The sequence below is a fragment of the Ranitomeya variabilis genome, chromosome 3, assembly GCF_051348905.1.
Source record: "Ranitomeya variabilis isolate aRanVar5 chromosome 3, aRanVar5.hap1, whole genome shotgun sequence".
Taxonomy (NCBI): domain Eukaryota; kingdom Metazoa; phylum Chordata; class Amphibia; order Anura; family Dendrobatidae; genus Ranitomeya; species Ranitomeya variabilis.
In genome coordinates, this window is record NC_135234.1 from 776,402,217 (window position 1) to 776,419,880 (window position 17,664).

The 17,664-nt window shown below is 45.3% G+C and overlaps 1 protein-coding gene across 3 annotated transcripts in view; it reads right to left on the minus strand.

Annotated features, from left to right (window-relative positions):
* LOC143817467 (vitamin D3 hydroxylase-associated protein-like) overlaps positions 1 to 17,664 on the minus strand; it is a 63,836-nt gene that overhangs the window by 13,685 nt on the left and 32,487 nt on the right. For all 3 annotated transcript variants that reach the window (XM_077298900.1, XM_077298899.1, XM_077298901.1), the window contains exons 4-7: positions 13,111 to 13,254; positions 12,845 to 12,978; positions 6,263 to 6,469; positions 5,317 to 5,357 (exon numbers count right to left, since the gene is read on the minus strand). In XM_077298900.1, the coding sequence (XP_077155015.1) occupies positions 5,317 to 5,357; positions 6,263 to 6,469; positions 12,845 to 12,978; positions 13,111 to 13,254 (526 nt within the window). The remainder of the gene's footprint in view (positions 1 to 5,316; positions 5,358 to 6,262; positions 6,470 to 12,844; positions 12,979 to 13,110; positions 13,255 to 17,664) is intronic.

Consider the following 17,664-nt stretch of genomic DNA (forward strand, 5'->3'; position numbering starts at 1 on the left):
ATGTCATGGCTCAGTTTCGGGGTTCAATCCGGTGATCTTATACTGCATGTTCGGCCTCCCTCTGTGCTCAGCTATAGTTCTTTTCATCTCTGTCCAAATGCTGACTTCTTGTTTTGTCTTGGTTTTCCTTTCTTGGTTGTCTTCTCATCAGGCGTTTTCCATTTTCCCTTTTGGCTCTGTCCTATCACATTTTGGGATGGACTTTTTATGTTCAACTTTCACTTACCTCACTTGCTGGCTATACTTCCATATACATTGATGTTTGGAGTTCCAGCTCCTCTGCTAGGGGTTTAACTTGTCCAGTAAGCCTCAGTTGTTTTTTTCTGCTGTGAATTTGTGAGTTTTCCTCCCCAGCACCTGTCCCTTCTTCCCGTTTGGGGATCTGGGAGGTTTCACTTATTCTGTTTGTTATTTTGGTTCTCCTTATTTATCTCTGTCTATCTTTTGTGAACCGGTTTTAGTTTCTCGCCCTAGAATCTTGTGTCTCCCTGCACACTTCCTTCTACCTTTGTTGGATATGTATTGCAGCTTCCCCTCTGGTTCCTCAGGGGATACAAGAAACCCCTTGACGGCCTTTTAGGGAGCCAGGTCTATATAGTTGTGTGGCTGGGGCCTCATCTAGTTTGTACAGGGACCAGTTGGGTACAGGTGCAGCTTCTCTCTTTGGTAGTCCTTTCCTTCTTCTGCTTCCTATGCGAGTGTGTGAGCACGATCATAACAAATAATTGTTCTTATGAAAAGGGGTGAGAGGTGAAATGGGTGAAGGTTCATTCTGATGAAAGGATCAGAGGAGGGTTCAAAAAATTATTCTGATCGGAGTAAAATGTGAAGAAGCGTTCTGACGAAATGGATAAGAGGGAGATGTGAAGAATTGTTGTAACGAAAGGTGTTAGAGGAGGGTGTGAATAATTATTCCTATAAAGGAATATTCATTCACAGGTTTCAGAGGAGCCAGGATGCGCCAAGAAAATCCTCTCCTATCACATCTCCACCTCTAGCAGCCAGACAAGGGGTCATCCATACACAAATATCAGAGGAACCAGGATGCACCTAGAGAAATCTACCCCTCCCCATTACTTCACTTACATCCGGAAAACAGTAAGAAGGTTTAGTAAAAAAAAAAAAAACACTCTAGATCCCTAGCCATTTCCTGTGTCACTGGTGGAGAAGAGTAACGTTTCTCGTACATTCTGTCTCCTCTGATACTTGTGGAAGGATCAATCTTTTATGTCAGTCTGGTGGAGGTGTAGTAATGTTGGGGGAAGGTCTTTTTGGTGCACTCCGGCTCTTTCAATACTTATGGATGGATGAATCCTTCCTGTCCGGCTAGTGAATGTGCATTATGGGATGGTTGGTGCACGCTGATTCCTCCGATACCTGTGGGTGGATGATTCCTTCCTGTCAGGTTGGAGCAGGTTCAGTAATAGTGGAGGAAGAGATCATCAAACAGATGAGAGATGTAGCTCAGGAGACGTCCAGTGCTGCTGCACACTGTGCATCCATCTGTTATGATCGTTCAGCTTCCCCCCCTCATGTCGTTCCATTATGGGTGGATGTGCTGCCGGCCAAGAACAAGTTCTACATCAGCATAAAAGACTGTCAGAGGAATAAGTAAAAATCCATACACACATCTCCAGAAGGGAAAAAGAGTTGACACTAAAACTCCTTTTGAATTAGAACTACACATTGAACATCTGGGATTAATTACGCCTAGAGAAAGGGAATGTAATTAAACAATAAGGTGAGAGATAACGCTTTAACCTCTTTTGAGGTAGAGATCTCCTGAAGTGGCCTATGTAATGCAACTGCAAGGCAGTTGTACAAAACCTCCACCAGGGGGCGCAGGTAAGGGGAAAAAGGTAGCACTCACCCTGTAGCACCGCAGTGCAAAGTGCGGAGCGCCACTAGGAGGCAGCAGAGAAGTCAGACAGGCCGGGTAGCAAAAAACAAGAAGACAAAGTACCAGAGGTCACAGCAATGCACGTGGTCAGAGACAAGCCAGAAATTAGAACCAGATGACAGTGCAGGATCCAAAATGTGAGACAGAAGATGAAGTCGGGGTACGAGCCAAAGAGTCAAAGCCAGAAGGGAAATGTAGTAACAGAGACGGAAAGCAGGAGGCATGGTTCAGAATTCAAGCCGAGTCATACACTGTAGGGAACCACCAAACACACACTAAGTCAGGGATAGGGAACGGGTCAGGGACAAATATGGGTAGTCAGAGGCAGAAGGATCACTAGGGGATACGGGTCAGCTGCTCAAGCCAGAGACTGGAACCATCACTGACAAGTGCTACCAGGAGAGGCACCAATAAAGAGCCACCCAGGAAGAGAGGCAGGAATGGTTAACCCCACCATAACCAGGCTGGGAAAAGAAAAGCAAGAAGCAAACCCTGACCTGGATCATGACAGCCAGGAAATTAAACAGGAAAGGTTCTCTATAAAAATGACCAGGCTGAAATCTGTTTACCATAGGAGGAGAAGTGTGCTTTCCCAGGCATAGAGCTTCCTTTCATAAGGCACAGACTGCAGACCAGCCGGTGGTCAGGAATGAATATTGGGGTTTGTATGGATTCAATATTTATGAGATATAGATTTTTGGTGTCGTAGTGAAGGGACAGACATGACGCACTCACTCACATCACTGTAGGGCTACTAGAACTCCTCCAACTTAATAACAATCTAATAGATTATACGAACCAAGTCGTATTTGGTCTCTATGTATAGATAAAAGCAAGATAAAAAAATATGACATCGATATCTACCGCCTGGGACCTCCGGGGGCAAAGATATCCTGTGTTAGGGATTTTATAAAATTCTGAAGGGCTGAGCATATCCCACAAACAGACCCCACATGAGGTCATCAACGGGAGGTCAAGCAGAGGCTGGGTTTGGGTCTTTGTCATTCTGGGAAGACATAGTTCACTGTGTGAGTGACCAGCTCCAAATCAGGAGTGCTGCCCTCTGCTAAGCTCTGAGCCATTTCTGTGACCAGGTTTAGTAAGTTTCTTTTGTTACCGCTTTTAGTTTATGTAATTGTATATATCATATTGTTTTGTTCCCATTTTATATCATCTTTGTATATTCTTTAAACCCTGCCCATCTTTCTAGATTAAATATAAAATAGCTCTGTTCCTCTTGTGTAAACCGCAACCCTGAAACTATTCGCTACCTGCAACGGGCGACCAATCTGCCTGTGTAAACGATTTGTGGGGGCAGCTAATGGTTCATTTGTAATTGTGGAGTTGGCAGTGATGGTATATGCACTGGCTTGAGATAATTTTCACCCCCTTGGCTTTTTACCCATTTTGTTACATTCCAACTGGTATTGATATAATTTTGTAATCAAATTTGTGTATGACGCATTAGCATTAAATAATCTAAGTTGGTGAAGTGGGAAAATAGAATTTTAAAAATTAAATTTATGGGATCAAATAAGTAAAAATTGACATGTGCATCTGTATTCACCCCTAAAATTTCTGGTGCAAACAATTCCCTTCATATGTCCCATGCTTAGTGACATGACTTCCGTGTGCAATCTAAGTGTCACATGTCTGTCAGTATATACACTTAACTTTTTCTGAAAGGCCACAGAGGCTGCAACACCATTAACAAGAGGAACAACTAACCAAACACCATCATGAAGGCCAAGGAGATCTTCAAACACCACCATGAAGACCAAGGAGATCTCCAAACAACACCGTGAAGACCAAGGAGATCTCCAAACAAGACCATGAAGACCAATGAGATTTCCAAACACCACCATGAAGACCAACAAAATCACCAAACAACACTATTAAGACCAAGGAGATCTCCAAACAACACCATGAAGACCAAGGAGATTTCCAAACATCACCATGAAGGCCAAGGGGATCTCCAAACACCACAATGAAGACCAAGAAGATCTCCAACAACCGCCATGAAGACCAAGGAGATCTCCAATCAAATCCATTATCATCAAATGTAAAAAAAATTGTTCCACTATTAACCTGCCAAGATAAGGTGTCCACCAAAATTCAGCCCGGGCAAGGAGGGCATTAATCAGAAAGGCAGCACAAAAGACCATAGGTATTCCTGAAGGAGCTGCAGAATTCTCAAGCAGAGACTGGAGTATCTCTCCATATGACCACAATAAGCCATACACTCCATAAAGGGGGCCTTTATGGAAGAGTGGCCAGAAAAAAAGCCTTTACTTACAAACAAATATTGTAATATTGAGTTTGCGAAAAGACATGTGGAAGGCTCCTCAATTTTATGGAGGAATTGTAGTCAGATGAGACCAAAACTGAACTTTTTGGCCGCCAAGGCAAATGCAATGTCTGGCACCAAACCAACACAGCTCATCACCCCAAGAACACCATCCCCAAAGTGAAACATGGTGGTGGCAGCATCATACTGTGGGGATGTTTTTCAGCAGGAAAGACAGGGAAAATGGATGGTGCGAAATACAGGAATATTCTTGAGCAAAACCTGTTTCAGTCTGTCAGTGATTTGACACTGGGACGGAGATTCACCTTCCAACAAGACAAAGACCCAAAGCATACTGCTAAAGCAACACTCGAGTGGTTCAGAAAAAATTCTAAATTCTGAGGTAACAAAACACAAACAATGCCCAAGGGGTGAATACTTTCGTAAGCCACTGTATGTATATTCCATGTGTTGGAATCAGAGGTGTATATACCATGCGCTCACTGTGAGTTTCCCAGTAACCGGCCTCTTAGTGGGATCAGCCGTGGCCTCGTCCGTCACTCGTCAGCCAATTGCCTTATTGTACTGATGATTGGAGGCAGCGTTCCCTTGATAATTGGTGGGATCCGTGTGATCTCTCCAAAGTGCTAATAGTGATTGGGGCAGCGTGACCCATCGGCTGTGTGTCTTTGACAGAGACCAAACAGCAAATTATCATTCATTGATTGCTGTACCCCGAACGATGGGGGTGACCGGATGACTCACCATCAGGGCAATCATCTGGCATCGATGACTATTCAGGAAATGGAAGAAAGCCTTTGGATGGTCATAATCCAGACCGCCATGATCTATAAAGGACCATGAACCGTCCACGCCAGGAAACCATCAGTCATCGGAGTGGCCCAGTTCATCATTTCCTTTTTTATCTTTTGTTTTTTGTGGCTTTTTTATCGCAGGTTGTGGAAAATGTCGCACAAATTACTGCGGGGACTTGAGTATAATTCTGACAAATTGTCAAAATCAAATGGTGGAAATGGAAATGCGCAAAACACCAAAAATATTTCTCATGATCATTTCAGTAACTGTATTATCGTTGTGTGAAAATCGAGTATAAAACCCAGACCCTTACCTGATGTGAACCCATCAACGCAGTGCCGGGCACCGAATATGCTGCAAAATAAAAGGAGAGAGCACAGTGAGAGCCGCCACCACGTGCTGCACAGCATCAGCCATTACTAACCCTACAGGGGCTGGGGGTCAGTCATTTGTGAAAAACCTGCAACCCACCAGCACCCCAATCTGCAGCCCCTCTAAGGGCTTAATCTTCAGCACAAGACATTGTGGACAATTGTAGCTTCAGCTTTGTGGGAACAGCTCGGGGAAGACCCTTATCTGCCCCCATGACTGCGCCCAATGCACAAGGTCCACACAGACCTTTAAACATAAAAGGCTCACATCTCTGGAACCATACGGCAGATTTAAAAATAAATAATGTACAAAAAATGGAATATTTAATGGAGCAGTGGGAATAAAATAAGAGAAAAACTCCAGAGAAGATGATTATTTCTGTTGACAACACCTCTAAAACCCAAGTGAGTGATGTTGTGATGGCCGTCCACATTCTATGTATGTTTACATCCCATCTGTCTGGTGCTCTTAATATATTAGTACAGTCCATCCTGTAAGGGGCCATAGAGATCGCCCATCCTGTGTCCCACTTATATATATATAAAAGGGCCTGAGCTAGAGAGCTGAAGAGAGACGAGATGTAGACTTTAGTGAGAGAGGAGCCAACGCTGCAGCCACCTCCTGAGGGTTTTCATCGGGTAGAGGTTCTGGATCTTTGCTGCCCCTTGTGGCTGGTACATGGATTTTTCCTGTGTACTATTCCTTTTCCATGTATCCTGGCCTATTGTACTGGCCTATTGACCGTTCTCTTTTGTAACATGCTCCTTACCCAGAGCACTGGTTGTTTCTGCTCTGGCTGACCGTTTACTGATCCCTCATCATTAATCTTTGGTGTATATGTACACATACGTGTATACTTGTGATATTTTTATACCGTATATACTTACCTCAGTCTGTTCGGAGTTGGCTTAAATCCAGCGATTCCACAGAAGCTGGCCGGGAGCCGGATGCTGCCACCAATGTCCGTTCCTATGCCAAGAATAGAACCTCCGCCGCCAATCAATGCCCCTTCTCCCCCAGAGGATCCTGCAGCCCCCTTGGCTTTGTTGTGAGGGTTCAAAGTGTGTCCATATATTGGGTTACTGCACTCATAGCTGGAAGAGAATGTTGACAGGGTTATAATAAGATGAGTATTTCTACCTTCCCCGGCACCAAGTGTTGCCCATAGTGGACATGGATCCATCCTAAAGTTATACACCCAAAGTCAGTCCATGAAGAGGAATGGAGCAGAATGAGAGCCAAAGAACTGGAGAAGACAAGAGGAAGATGGATGGTGAGGACGACACAAAGATGACAAAGAAGCCACATGTATGCAGTCCTTGACCAGCCGGTCGAGGGTGCATACTGCTGTGCGAGATGTGAGCACATTGTGCATTTGGAAACCCAGATACTGGATCTAAATGTGCAGCTGGCAACACTGAGATCCATAGACAATATGGAGAGGAGTCTTCTGCTCACAGAGCAGACGCTCAATGGGATAGATGAGGAGGGGGATGGTAGGATGGAGCTGCAGGACAGTGTGGCAGTTAGCTGGGTGACAGACAGAAGGCGGGGTAGAGGGAAGAGTGCCAGGGAGGCTAGTCCTGATCTGGCACACCCCAATAAGTTTGCTAAGTTGGCAGATGAGGGGGGTGCCAGTACAGGGGTAGCACTGCTGCAGCCAGGCATGTCCTCTGAAAGCCGGAGGAGTGACTGCTCCAGTAAGGAGGGAAATAGGAGAGCAGGGCAGGCCAGACAGGTGCTGGTAGTGGGGGACTCAATTATTAGGGGAACAGATAGGGCAATCTGTCACAGGGATCGTCGGACGGTGTGCTGCCTACCTGGCGCTCGAGTCCGACACATCGCTGATCGGGTGGACAGATTACTGGGAGGGGCTGGTGAGGACCCAGCGGTCATGGTGCACATTGGCACAAATGACAAAGTTAGAGGTAGGTGGAAGGTCCTTAAAGATGATTTCAGGGAATTAGGCTGCAAGCTGAAAGCAAGGACCTCCAACGTGGTATTTTCCGAAATACTGCCTGTACCACGTGCCACGCCAGAGAGGCAACGGGAGATTAGGGATGTTAATAAGTGGCTCAAGAATTGGTGTAGGAAGGAGGGGTTTGGGTTCCTGCAGAACTGGGCCGACTTCTCAGTTGGCTACAGGCTCTACGCTAGGGACGGGCTGCACCTCAATGGGGAAGGTGCAGCTGTGCTGGGGGAGAAAATGGCTAGAAGGTTGGAGGAGTGTTTAAACTAGGGATTGGGGGGGAGGGTATTCATTTTATAGGAGGGGAAGATAGTGCAGATAGAGACCTGGGGACAAATAAGGAAGTTGGGGGTGGCGGTGGCATGGGGGGTGGGGTTAGAACAGTTAGTAATTTAAGAAAGAATAGAGGTGCAGAGAGGAACATCAAGTGCATGTATACTAATGCCAGAAGCCTCGCCAACAACATGGAGGAATTAGAACTAATGTTGTTGGAGCATAATTATGACATGGTGGGGATATCTGAGACGTGGCTGGATGAGAGCCATGACTGGGCTGTTAACTTGCAGGGCTATAGCCTGTTCAGAAATGACCGTACAGATAAGCGAGGGGGTGGGGTGTGTCTATATGTAAAATCTTCCTTAAAACCCATCGTGCGTGATAATATAGGTGAATCTAATGAAAATGTAGAGTCTCTGTGGGTGGAGATAAGGGGAGGGGGAAAAAATAATAAATTACTGATAGGGGTTTGTTATAAATCTCCAAAAATAATGGAAGCAATGGAGAATATCCTCGTAAAGCAAATAGATGAAGCTGCGACTCAAGGAGAAGTCATTATTATGGGGGACTTCAACTACCCTGAAATAGATTGGGGAACAGAAACCTGCAGTTCCAGTAAAGGTAATCGGGGTCTGACAACTATGAGAGACAATTACCTCTGACAACTGGTTCAGGACCCAACAAGAAGGGGGGCACTGCTAGACCTAATATTAACCAACAGGCCAGACCGCATATCAAATATAAGGGTTGGGGGTCACTGGGGGAATAGTGATCACAAAATAATAAGTTTTCATGTAACCTTTAATAAGATGGGTAGTAGGGGGGTGACAAGGACACTAAACTTCAGGAGGGCAAATTTCCAACGGATGAGAGAGGATCTTGGTGCAATTAACTGGGACGATATCCTGAGACACAAAAATACACAAAGAAAATGGGAGACATTTATTAGCATCCTGGATAGGACCTGTGCACAGTATATACCGTATGGGAATAAACATACTAGAAATAGGAGGAAACCAATATGGCTAAATAAAGCTGTAAGGGGTGCAATAAGGGACAAAAAGAAAGCATTTAGAGAATTAAAGGAAGTAGGTAGTGAGGAGGCATTAAATAAATACAGAAAATTAAATACATTCTGTAAAAAGCAAATCAAGGCAGCAAAGATTGAGACAGAGAGACTCATTGCCAGAGAGAGGAAAAATAATCCCAAAATATTCTTTAACTATATAAATAGTAAGAAACTAAAAAATGACAGTGTTGGCCCCCTTAAAAATAGTCTGGGTGAAATGGTGGATGAGGATGAGGAAAAAGCCAAAATGCTAAATGACTTTTTTTCATCAGTATTTACAAAAGAAAATCCCATGGCGACAATATGATCAGTGATAACAAAAATTCCCCATTAAATGTCACCTGCTTAACCCAGCAGGAAGTACGGCGGCGTCTAAAAATCACAAAAATTGACAAATCTCCGGGCCCGGATGGGATCCACCCCCGAGTACTGCAGGAACTAAGTACAGTCATTGATAGACCATTATTTTTAATCTTTAAAGACTCCATAATAACAGGGTCTGTACCACAGGACTGGCGTATAGCAAATGTGGTGCCAATATTCAAAAAAGGGGCAAAAACTGAACTCGGAAATTATAGGCCAGTAAGTTTAACCTCTACTGTGGGTAAAATCCTGGAGGGCATTCTAAGGGATGCTATACAGGAGTATCTGAAGAGGGATAACCTCATGACCCAGTATCAGCACGGGTTTACTAGGGACCGCTCATATCAGACTAATTTGATCAGCTTCTATGAAGAGGTAAGTTCCGGACTGGACCAAGGGAGCCCAGTGGACGTAGTATATATGGACTTTTCCAAAGCTTTTGATACGGTGCCACACAAAAGGTTGTTACATAAAATGAGAGTAATGGGGATAGGGGAAAATATGTGTAAGTGGGTTGAGAGCTGGCTCAGGGATAGGAAACAAAGGGTGGTTATTAATGGAGCACACTCGGACTGGGTCACGGTTAGCAGTGGGGTACCACAGGGGTCAGTGTTGGGCCCTCTTCTTTTTAACATATTTATTAATGACCTTGTAGGGGGCATTCAGAGTAGAATTTCAATATTTGCAGATGACACTAAACTCTGCAGGGTAATCAATACAGGGGAGGACAATTTTATATTACAGGATGATTTATGTAAACTAGAAGCTTGGGCTGATAAATGGCAAATGAGCTTTAATGGGGATAAATGTAAGGTCATGCACTTGGGTAGAAGTAATAAGATGTATAACTATGTGCTTAATTCTAAAACTCTGGGCAAAACCGTCAATGAAAAAGACCTGGGTGTATGGGTGGATGACAAACTCATATTCAGTGGCCAGTGTCAGGCAGCTGCTACAAAGGCAAATAAAATAATGGGATGTATTAAAAGAGGCATAGATGCTCATGAGGAGAACATAATGTTACCTCTATACAAGTCACTAGTGCGACCACACTTAGAATACTGTGCACAGTTCTGGTCTCCGGTGTATAAGAAAGACATAGCTGAACTGGAGCGGGTGCAGAGAAGAGCGACCAAGGTTATTAGAGGACTGGGGGGTCTGCAATACCAAGATAGGTTATTACACTTGGGGCTATTTAGTTTGGAAAAACGAAGGCTAAGGGGTGATCTTATTTTAATGTATAAATATATGAGGGGACAGTACAAAGACCTTTCTGATGATCTTTTTAATCATAGACCTGAGACAGGGACAAGGGGGCATCCTCTACGTCTGGAGGAAAGAAGGTTTAAGCATAATAACAGACGCGGGTTCTTTACTGTAAGAGCAGTGAGACTATGGAACTCTCTGCCGTATGATGTTGTAATGAGTGATTTATTACTTAAATTTAAGAGGGGACTGGATACCTTTCTGGAAAAGTATAATGTTACAGGGTATATACACTAGATTCCTTGATAAGGCGTTGATCCAGGGAACTAGTCTGACTGCCGTATGTGGAGTCGGGAAGGAATTTTTTTCCCCATGATGGAGCTTACTCTTACCACATGGGTTTTTTTTGCCTTCCCCTGGATCAACATGTTAGGGCATGTTAGGTTAGGCTATGGGGTGAACTAGATGGACTTACAGTCTTCCTTCAACCTTAATAACTATGTAACTATGTAACTATGACTGATGGTGACCTGAACACAAGAAAAAAGCTTCTGGGGAAACATGAACTGGATGATACACATGATGGTGAGGATGATGATGAGGATGATGATTAGGATGATCGTGAAAAGAATGAGGGTGAGGATAAAGGTGGTGATCAGAGTTAGGATGACAGTCAGGATGACGGTGAGGGTGATGGTATGCATGATGATGGGGATGATTTTTCGGGTGAGGATGATGGGGAGGATAAGGCGGGTGGCAGGGCTAAGGGTAGCGCAGGGATGAGGGCTGCGGCAGGCATGGGGATAGTGACAGGTGATTATAGGGCTGGAGATTGTGGTGGGGATGAGGTTGTTGGTAGGGATGAGCACAGATAAACTAGGATTAGGCTATGAAGAGAAACACTCACTAATCCTGGAAATAGCTGAGAATATATCTATTTATTTATCTATTATCTATCTCTCTGTGACGACACAGCATTTTACCTTAATTAACCAGATGTCTATTTTCAGCAAACCAGGAGAAATAGACTTATCTATATGCTGACTTTAGAATGTACGTATTTGTTCTTCAGTTGATCAAGAACCATTCACTGTTGTCATAAGAGTCTTCTACGTTGAGCTTTGATATTTTTGAAAGGCTAATGTTTGCCTCTTATATCAGCTCCTACAACTTATTATTGCAAGACAGTAATGCAGGGTCATTGAACAATGGATGTTTGCTTAATATGTTGAATGACCATTGCGTGGGTTCTGTGGCTTGTTGACTTGCAAACATTGAAGGATAAACTATAAATAATCAAACAATGCGAGTTAACCTCATCACATCTTTCTCTTGACCTCTGGATTGAAGGACATTTGTTAACTATAAAAAGAAGATATGCACCTCTGTAGCATTCATCCTTTACAAAACCACAGCTAGGAACACGCTAAAGGATAGCTGCAAGATCATGGCTCTATCACGAGGGACACATATTTGACATTCTACAGGATGCCAGCTTAGGGGACCATGGACCCAGCTGGAAGAAAACAGATCTGCTCCATTAACCCATGGATACGTTTGGTGTAGTCAGGAATTGGACCCACCAGTCACCTGAGGCCCATGGATACGGTTGTGAAAGCGAGGAATGGGACCTTCTGGTCGTCTGGCTCCATAGAGATGTTCAAAGAAGCTAGGTTGTGACCCTCCGGTCACCTGGCCTTGTACCTGAATGTACTGTCATCTTCCTAAGCTTGTCATTACCTCCTCTCTGTGTGTGTGCCACAGGTGGGATAGCCAGCCATGGAAGCTCTGGAGCAACAGCTACTATTATCTTGGCGAGTCAGTGGGAGAGTGAGACTCTGTAATGTGCACCATCTTGGGTATTTTTCTGGGACTGTTCTGTGTGTTATTTGCCTGTTTTGTGGTTCAATAAAGTATTGTCACACTGTTTTACCCTCACCCTGTGTTTGAGTAGCGTTTTGCCCACGTTAAAAGGAGAGCGGGAGTTCGATGGGATGATCTCTGGTCCACGTGGTTTTGGTTAGTGGACCGGGGTGCCAGGCTGACCCCCCAGTGTCTCCACACTATCTATTATTTATTATGGAGATGTTCAAAGAGGCTAGGTTGTGACCCTCCGGTCACCTGGCCTTGCACCTGAATGTACTGTAATCTTCCTAAGCTTGTCATTACCTCCTCTCTGTGTGTGTGCCACAGGTGGGATAGCCAGCCATGGAAGCTCTGGAGTAACAGCTACTATTATCTTGGCGAGTCAGTGGGAGAGTGAGACTCTGTAATGTGCACCATCTTGGGTATTTTGCTGGGACTGTTCTGTGTGTTATTTGCCTGTTTTGTGGTTCAATAAAGTATTGTCACACTGTTTTACCCTCACCCTGTGTTTGAGTAGCGTTTTGCCCACGTTAAAAGGAGAGCGGGAGTTCGATGGGATGATCTCTGGTCCACGTGGTTTTGGTTAGCGGACCGGGGTGCCAGGCTGACCCCCCAGTGTCTCCACACTATCTATTATCTACTAATCTATCTAGTGCCAGAAAAAAAGAAGGTATAGTTCACTGTGATGAATGTGACTTTAAGAAGAAGAGCTGAACTCACCATACAAGGCTCTGAGGAACGTTTGTCTTGGCAAACACGATGGCTCCTTGCTTCTTTAAGACACTGACAATGATGCTGTCTTCTTTTTCCAGAACATCAATATACTGAACCAGGCCACAGGTGGAGGGGTGACCCTGAAAATTCCACCACAGACTTATCTTATTAGAGCTGGATACCCCAGTCCTTCCCTGGAGAGCTTACAGTCTAATCATAGAAATGACAATTACAAGTGTCTCTGCCTGACGTGGAGCAGTGAGGACTGTTACCTGATAACCGACGTGTTCCTTTATGGAGACCGGGATGCCATACAGGGGCCCCTTCACGCTAGTCTCTCGCAGTCTATTCAGCTGCTCCTCAAAGTCGGGCAGGAAAACCGTCACACAATTCACGTCTTTGTTCACTTCCAGGGCCTAAGAAACATATATGAGGGTGAGTCTAAAATTCACCAATTTGTTACAAAATACATGGAACATCATGGCATGAGAACTGGAACCTGGAAACACATTAGAAATGTAACTGTAATCATCCGGAAGCCTCCTGAGAAACCTCAGAAATGATGGGAAACACGTAGAGGCAGGAACAATTACTACATCACTCTTTGACATAGTTTAATAATATTACTTATGCTTGATTTTCAGTACAATTGGTTGCTGTATCAGTAAATCTATTGTGATTACCAATATACTCATTTGTAGATAAGGCAGGAGAAACACTCATTAGGAGACAAGTGAGAACATTTATATATTGTTAATTCCAGTATATTTTTGTGTGCGTGGATTATTATTAAATCAAGTGTGATTATTACTATTTTTATATGAAAACATACTCGGATCTATCAAGGCTGGAATAATAATTGGTCCTCACCCTATCTTTATAGTTGTGATTTAGCACTCCCCATGTTGTATTCGCCATCAATAATGGGGACTTCTGCACAGAAAGTTTTTTTTATTTTAAAGGTATGGACATGTACTGTGAGGCATCAGCTCTGCAGTAGACACTGGTTCACATATGGGACTCAGGTCGTTGGTTCAAAATAAACAAAAAAAAGTCCATAAAGCGTCAGGTTTATAAAATAAAGCAACCTCTTCCAGGTAAACAAAGGTATAACAGAACAAAACGGAAAATAACAAGTCCATATAACACACGGGCTCAGCCGTGCTAAATGTGAGTCTTTTCCTCTCAGACTCCAGCAGGGTCGGAGCAGCACATGCAAGGCCTCATCACCTTGCAAAATACAGACCAAGTCAGACAGCCCCATCTGCCTTAAAGCAGACCATCCAAGACCTGAACTGGACTGGATCCCACCCAGCTTTCAGCTGCTCGTAAAACCCAGACCCATAATCTGGGCTCATTTTAAACACTTCTCAGCACTAATTGTGCTGGAGCCTGGTTCTCCAGGTCCTATATCACAGAGGCTTGGCACCTTGGGGACACATACCTCCCATTCACGACCTATCCAGCTGCCACCTTACCCGCCCATCCAAAGCTGGGGAGGGGTCTGTCACCTTCTGCTAATGTACAACAGACCCTTGATAGGGCATCTGCATTCCCATGTTGTTTCCCAGGCCTATGCTACACCTGAAAACTAAGATATTGTAGGGCTAGGAACCACCTCGCTGCTCGGGCATTGTTTCCCTTTTCTCACATCCCCCTTAGTGGGGCATGGTCCGACACTAACCTGAACCTTCAACCTAACAGGTAATACCTCAGAATGTAATACCTCAGAGTATCCAATGGCCACTTGATGGCCAAACATTCTTTTTCCATTATGGAGTAGTTACTCTCACATGTGGATAGCTTCCAACTGATGTACATTACAGGGCGTTCCTCTCCATTAATCTCCTGGGACAAAACAGCTCCCATCCCGACATCCGATGCGTCCGTCTAGACTTGAAACTCTTTAGAGAAGTTGGGCGCCACCAAAACTGGCTCTTTACAGAGGACCAGCTTTAGTTCCTGGAAGGCCACCTCAGCTTTCAGAGACCACTTAGCCACAGTCGACTTCACCACCTTCAGAAGATCCGTCAGCAGGGCTGCCATCAGGCCAAAGCTAGGGACAAATCTTCAATAGTAGCCCACAATACCGAGAAATGCCATGACCTGCTTCTTTGAGAGAGGCTGTGGCCAGCTCTAGGTTGCTTCCTCCTTATTTAGTCGAGGTTTTATTTCACCTCTACCTACCACGTAGCCTAGATACTTGGCTTCTTCCATCCCCATAGCACATTTTTTGGGTTGATTTTAAAGCCCGTCATCCTTAGGGCCTCAAATATGGCCTTAACTTTGCCAAGATGACTTCCCCAGTCCTGGCTGAATATGACAATGTCATCTAGCTAGGCCGCTGCATTCTTTGTGTGGGATGCCAAGATCTAGTCCATGGCTCTCTGGAAGTGGCTGGAGCTCCCTGCAACCCAAACGGCATCCTGACATATTAATTACTGTATATCCCCCTGGTTTCGAGAAGGCAGTCTTCTCCTTGGCCTCATTGGACAGGGGAATTTGCCAGTATCCTTTAGTGAGGTCCAGGGTCAGGGCCGCCATCAGGGCATGACAGCCATTACTGCAGTATGGGGCCCGGTGGTCAGAGGCAAAAAGGGGGGCCCGAACACGCTGGCAGGTCAATCCGCACGGGCCCCCTTCTCTTTGTTTCTGTTCATCGGGCCCCTGGACATTTTGTTCTATTCTGCCGAACTCCCGATGCATAACAACACTGTGGTGATTTAAAGATACACCTACAGTGTTGTTAATGCATCGGGAGGACGAAAATGGGCGCTGTACCTTTAAGTAGAGACCGGCCGGGTGCATTATGGTCCTGACGTCACGTTGCTCGTGCTCGCATTTCCTCATTCATTCTGAGCAGAGCAGCGTGCGATGTGCATGTGCCAGGTGTCGGCTGATAAAGTAGGCTGAGGAGGAGGGGGAGGCAGCGGGCTGTCAGGCAAGCAGAGTTACTGTAACTTAGGAGAGTGCACTGTGGCCAGTCTCTCTGAGTCTCATGAGCAGATGAGGCTTCAGGTGGCTGCGCCTGGCAGCGTGTGGGTGATGAGGGAAGGCGAGTGGGGGCTGCATCCAACAGCGTTCAGTGGGAGGATAGTGGGGAGTGGGACTGCCAGCCCCCGCTAGCCTCCCCCTGGGCCCTGCAGCCCCCACTAGCCGCTGCCTCCCCCTGGACCCTGCAGCCCCCCAGTCCCCACTAGCCTCCCCTCTGGGCCCTGCAGCCCCCAGTCCAACTAGCCTCCCCCTGGACCATCCAGCCCCCACCAGTCTCCCCTCGGGGTCCTGCAGCCCCCACTAGCTGCTGCCTCCCCCTGGGCCCTGCAGCCCCCACCAGTCTCCCCCCTGGGCCCTGCAGCCCCCACTAGCCTCCCCCCTGGGCCCTGCAGCCCCCACTTCCACACACTGCATTGTGTAAGCGCCGGCCCTAAAGCAGAGCGGTGACGTCACCGCTGTGCTCTGCTTTACGGCCGGCGCTGACACAGTGCAGGGAAGCGGACGCCGGGGGACGCGACAGACACCGGAATGTAAGTATGTAGTGTTTGGGGTTTTTTTTACATTTACAATGGTAACCAGGGTAAATCTAGGGTTACCAGTGAAGACATCGCTGGATCGGCGTCACACACACCGATCCAGCGATGACAGCGGGAGATCCAGCGACGAAATAAGGTGCTGGCCTCCTAGCTCCGACCAACGATGTCACAGCAGGATCCAGATCGCTGCTGCGTGTCAAACACAACGATATCGCTATCCAGGATGCTGCAATGTCACGGATCGCTATCGTTGTTAAGTTGTTCAGTGTGAAGGTACCTTAAGGCTCGGGTGTTCATGTAAAGCTGCATGAATCAGTTAACAGCCTAAGTATGTAGCAGTACAGACACAGAGGCTATTAACTGCATAAAGTGTATGAGAACACGATGCGAGGAACCTGATTATGTTCTTTTTTTTTTTTTTTTTTCTTAATAGGCCACACAGGGATAGTTAGGTTAATGCATTGAGGTGGTAGGCCAGTCTGAACAAATGAGTTTTTAGGGCACGCTTAAAACTGTGGGGATTAATCGTATTAACCTAGGAATTAAATAAATGGGGTGATCACCCCTTTCTTGTTGACTACTTTTTATTTTTTATACAATCACTTTGAGTTAAGTTTTGAGGTGTATTTAGATTTTTAATAAATACCAATTAAGATATTTTTTAGTTTTGCATAATCGGTGATTATATATGCAATAATATACACTGTTTCCATTTATTTGGTGGGCAGGCTGAGGCGGCAGCGGTGGGCAGGCTGAGGCGACCTTTAGATTGTTCTTGACTGGGTGGTGCGCGCTGTGGCAACATCGGCTGTGTGAGTAAATAACAAGTCCATGTATTTTTGTCCACCATTTCAGTACGTGATTGTATGATACAATCATTCCTTCCCCCTTTCACTCCCCAACAGCAATGTATATTTGTTACTGGATGATCCAGACCTGCTGCAAAACCTAATGCCCAGATACAACATCAGGCAGCAGCTCAGGATCATCCAGTAACTTATAAGTTTTGGTTGGGGTTGGGAAGTGAGGTGCAGAATTAGGCTGGTTTCACACTTGCGTTTTTATCTGCATGCGTTTTTAAAAAAAAACGCATGTGTGAAAAACGCATGTAAACGCGGTAAAACGCATGCGTTTTTTCGCGGCAAAAAAACGCGCAAGAAAATACTGCAGGTAGCATTTTTGAAAATGAACGCATGCAGACAAAAAACGCATGCGTTTGAAAACGCGACCAAACGCATGTGCAAAAAAACGCATGCGTTTTCAATGTTAAATATAGGGAAAAAAAACGCTGCAGAC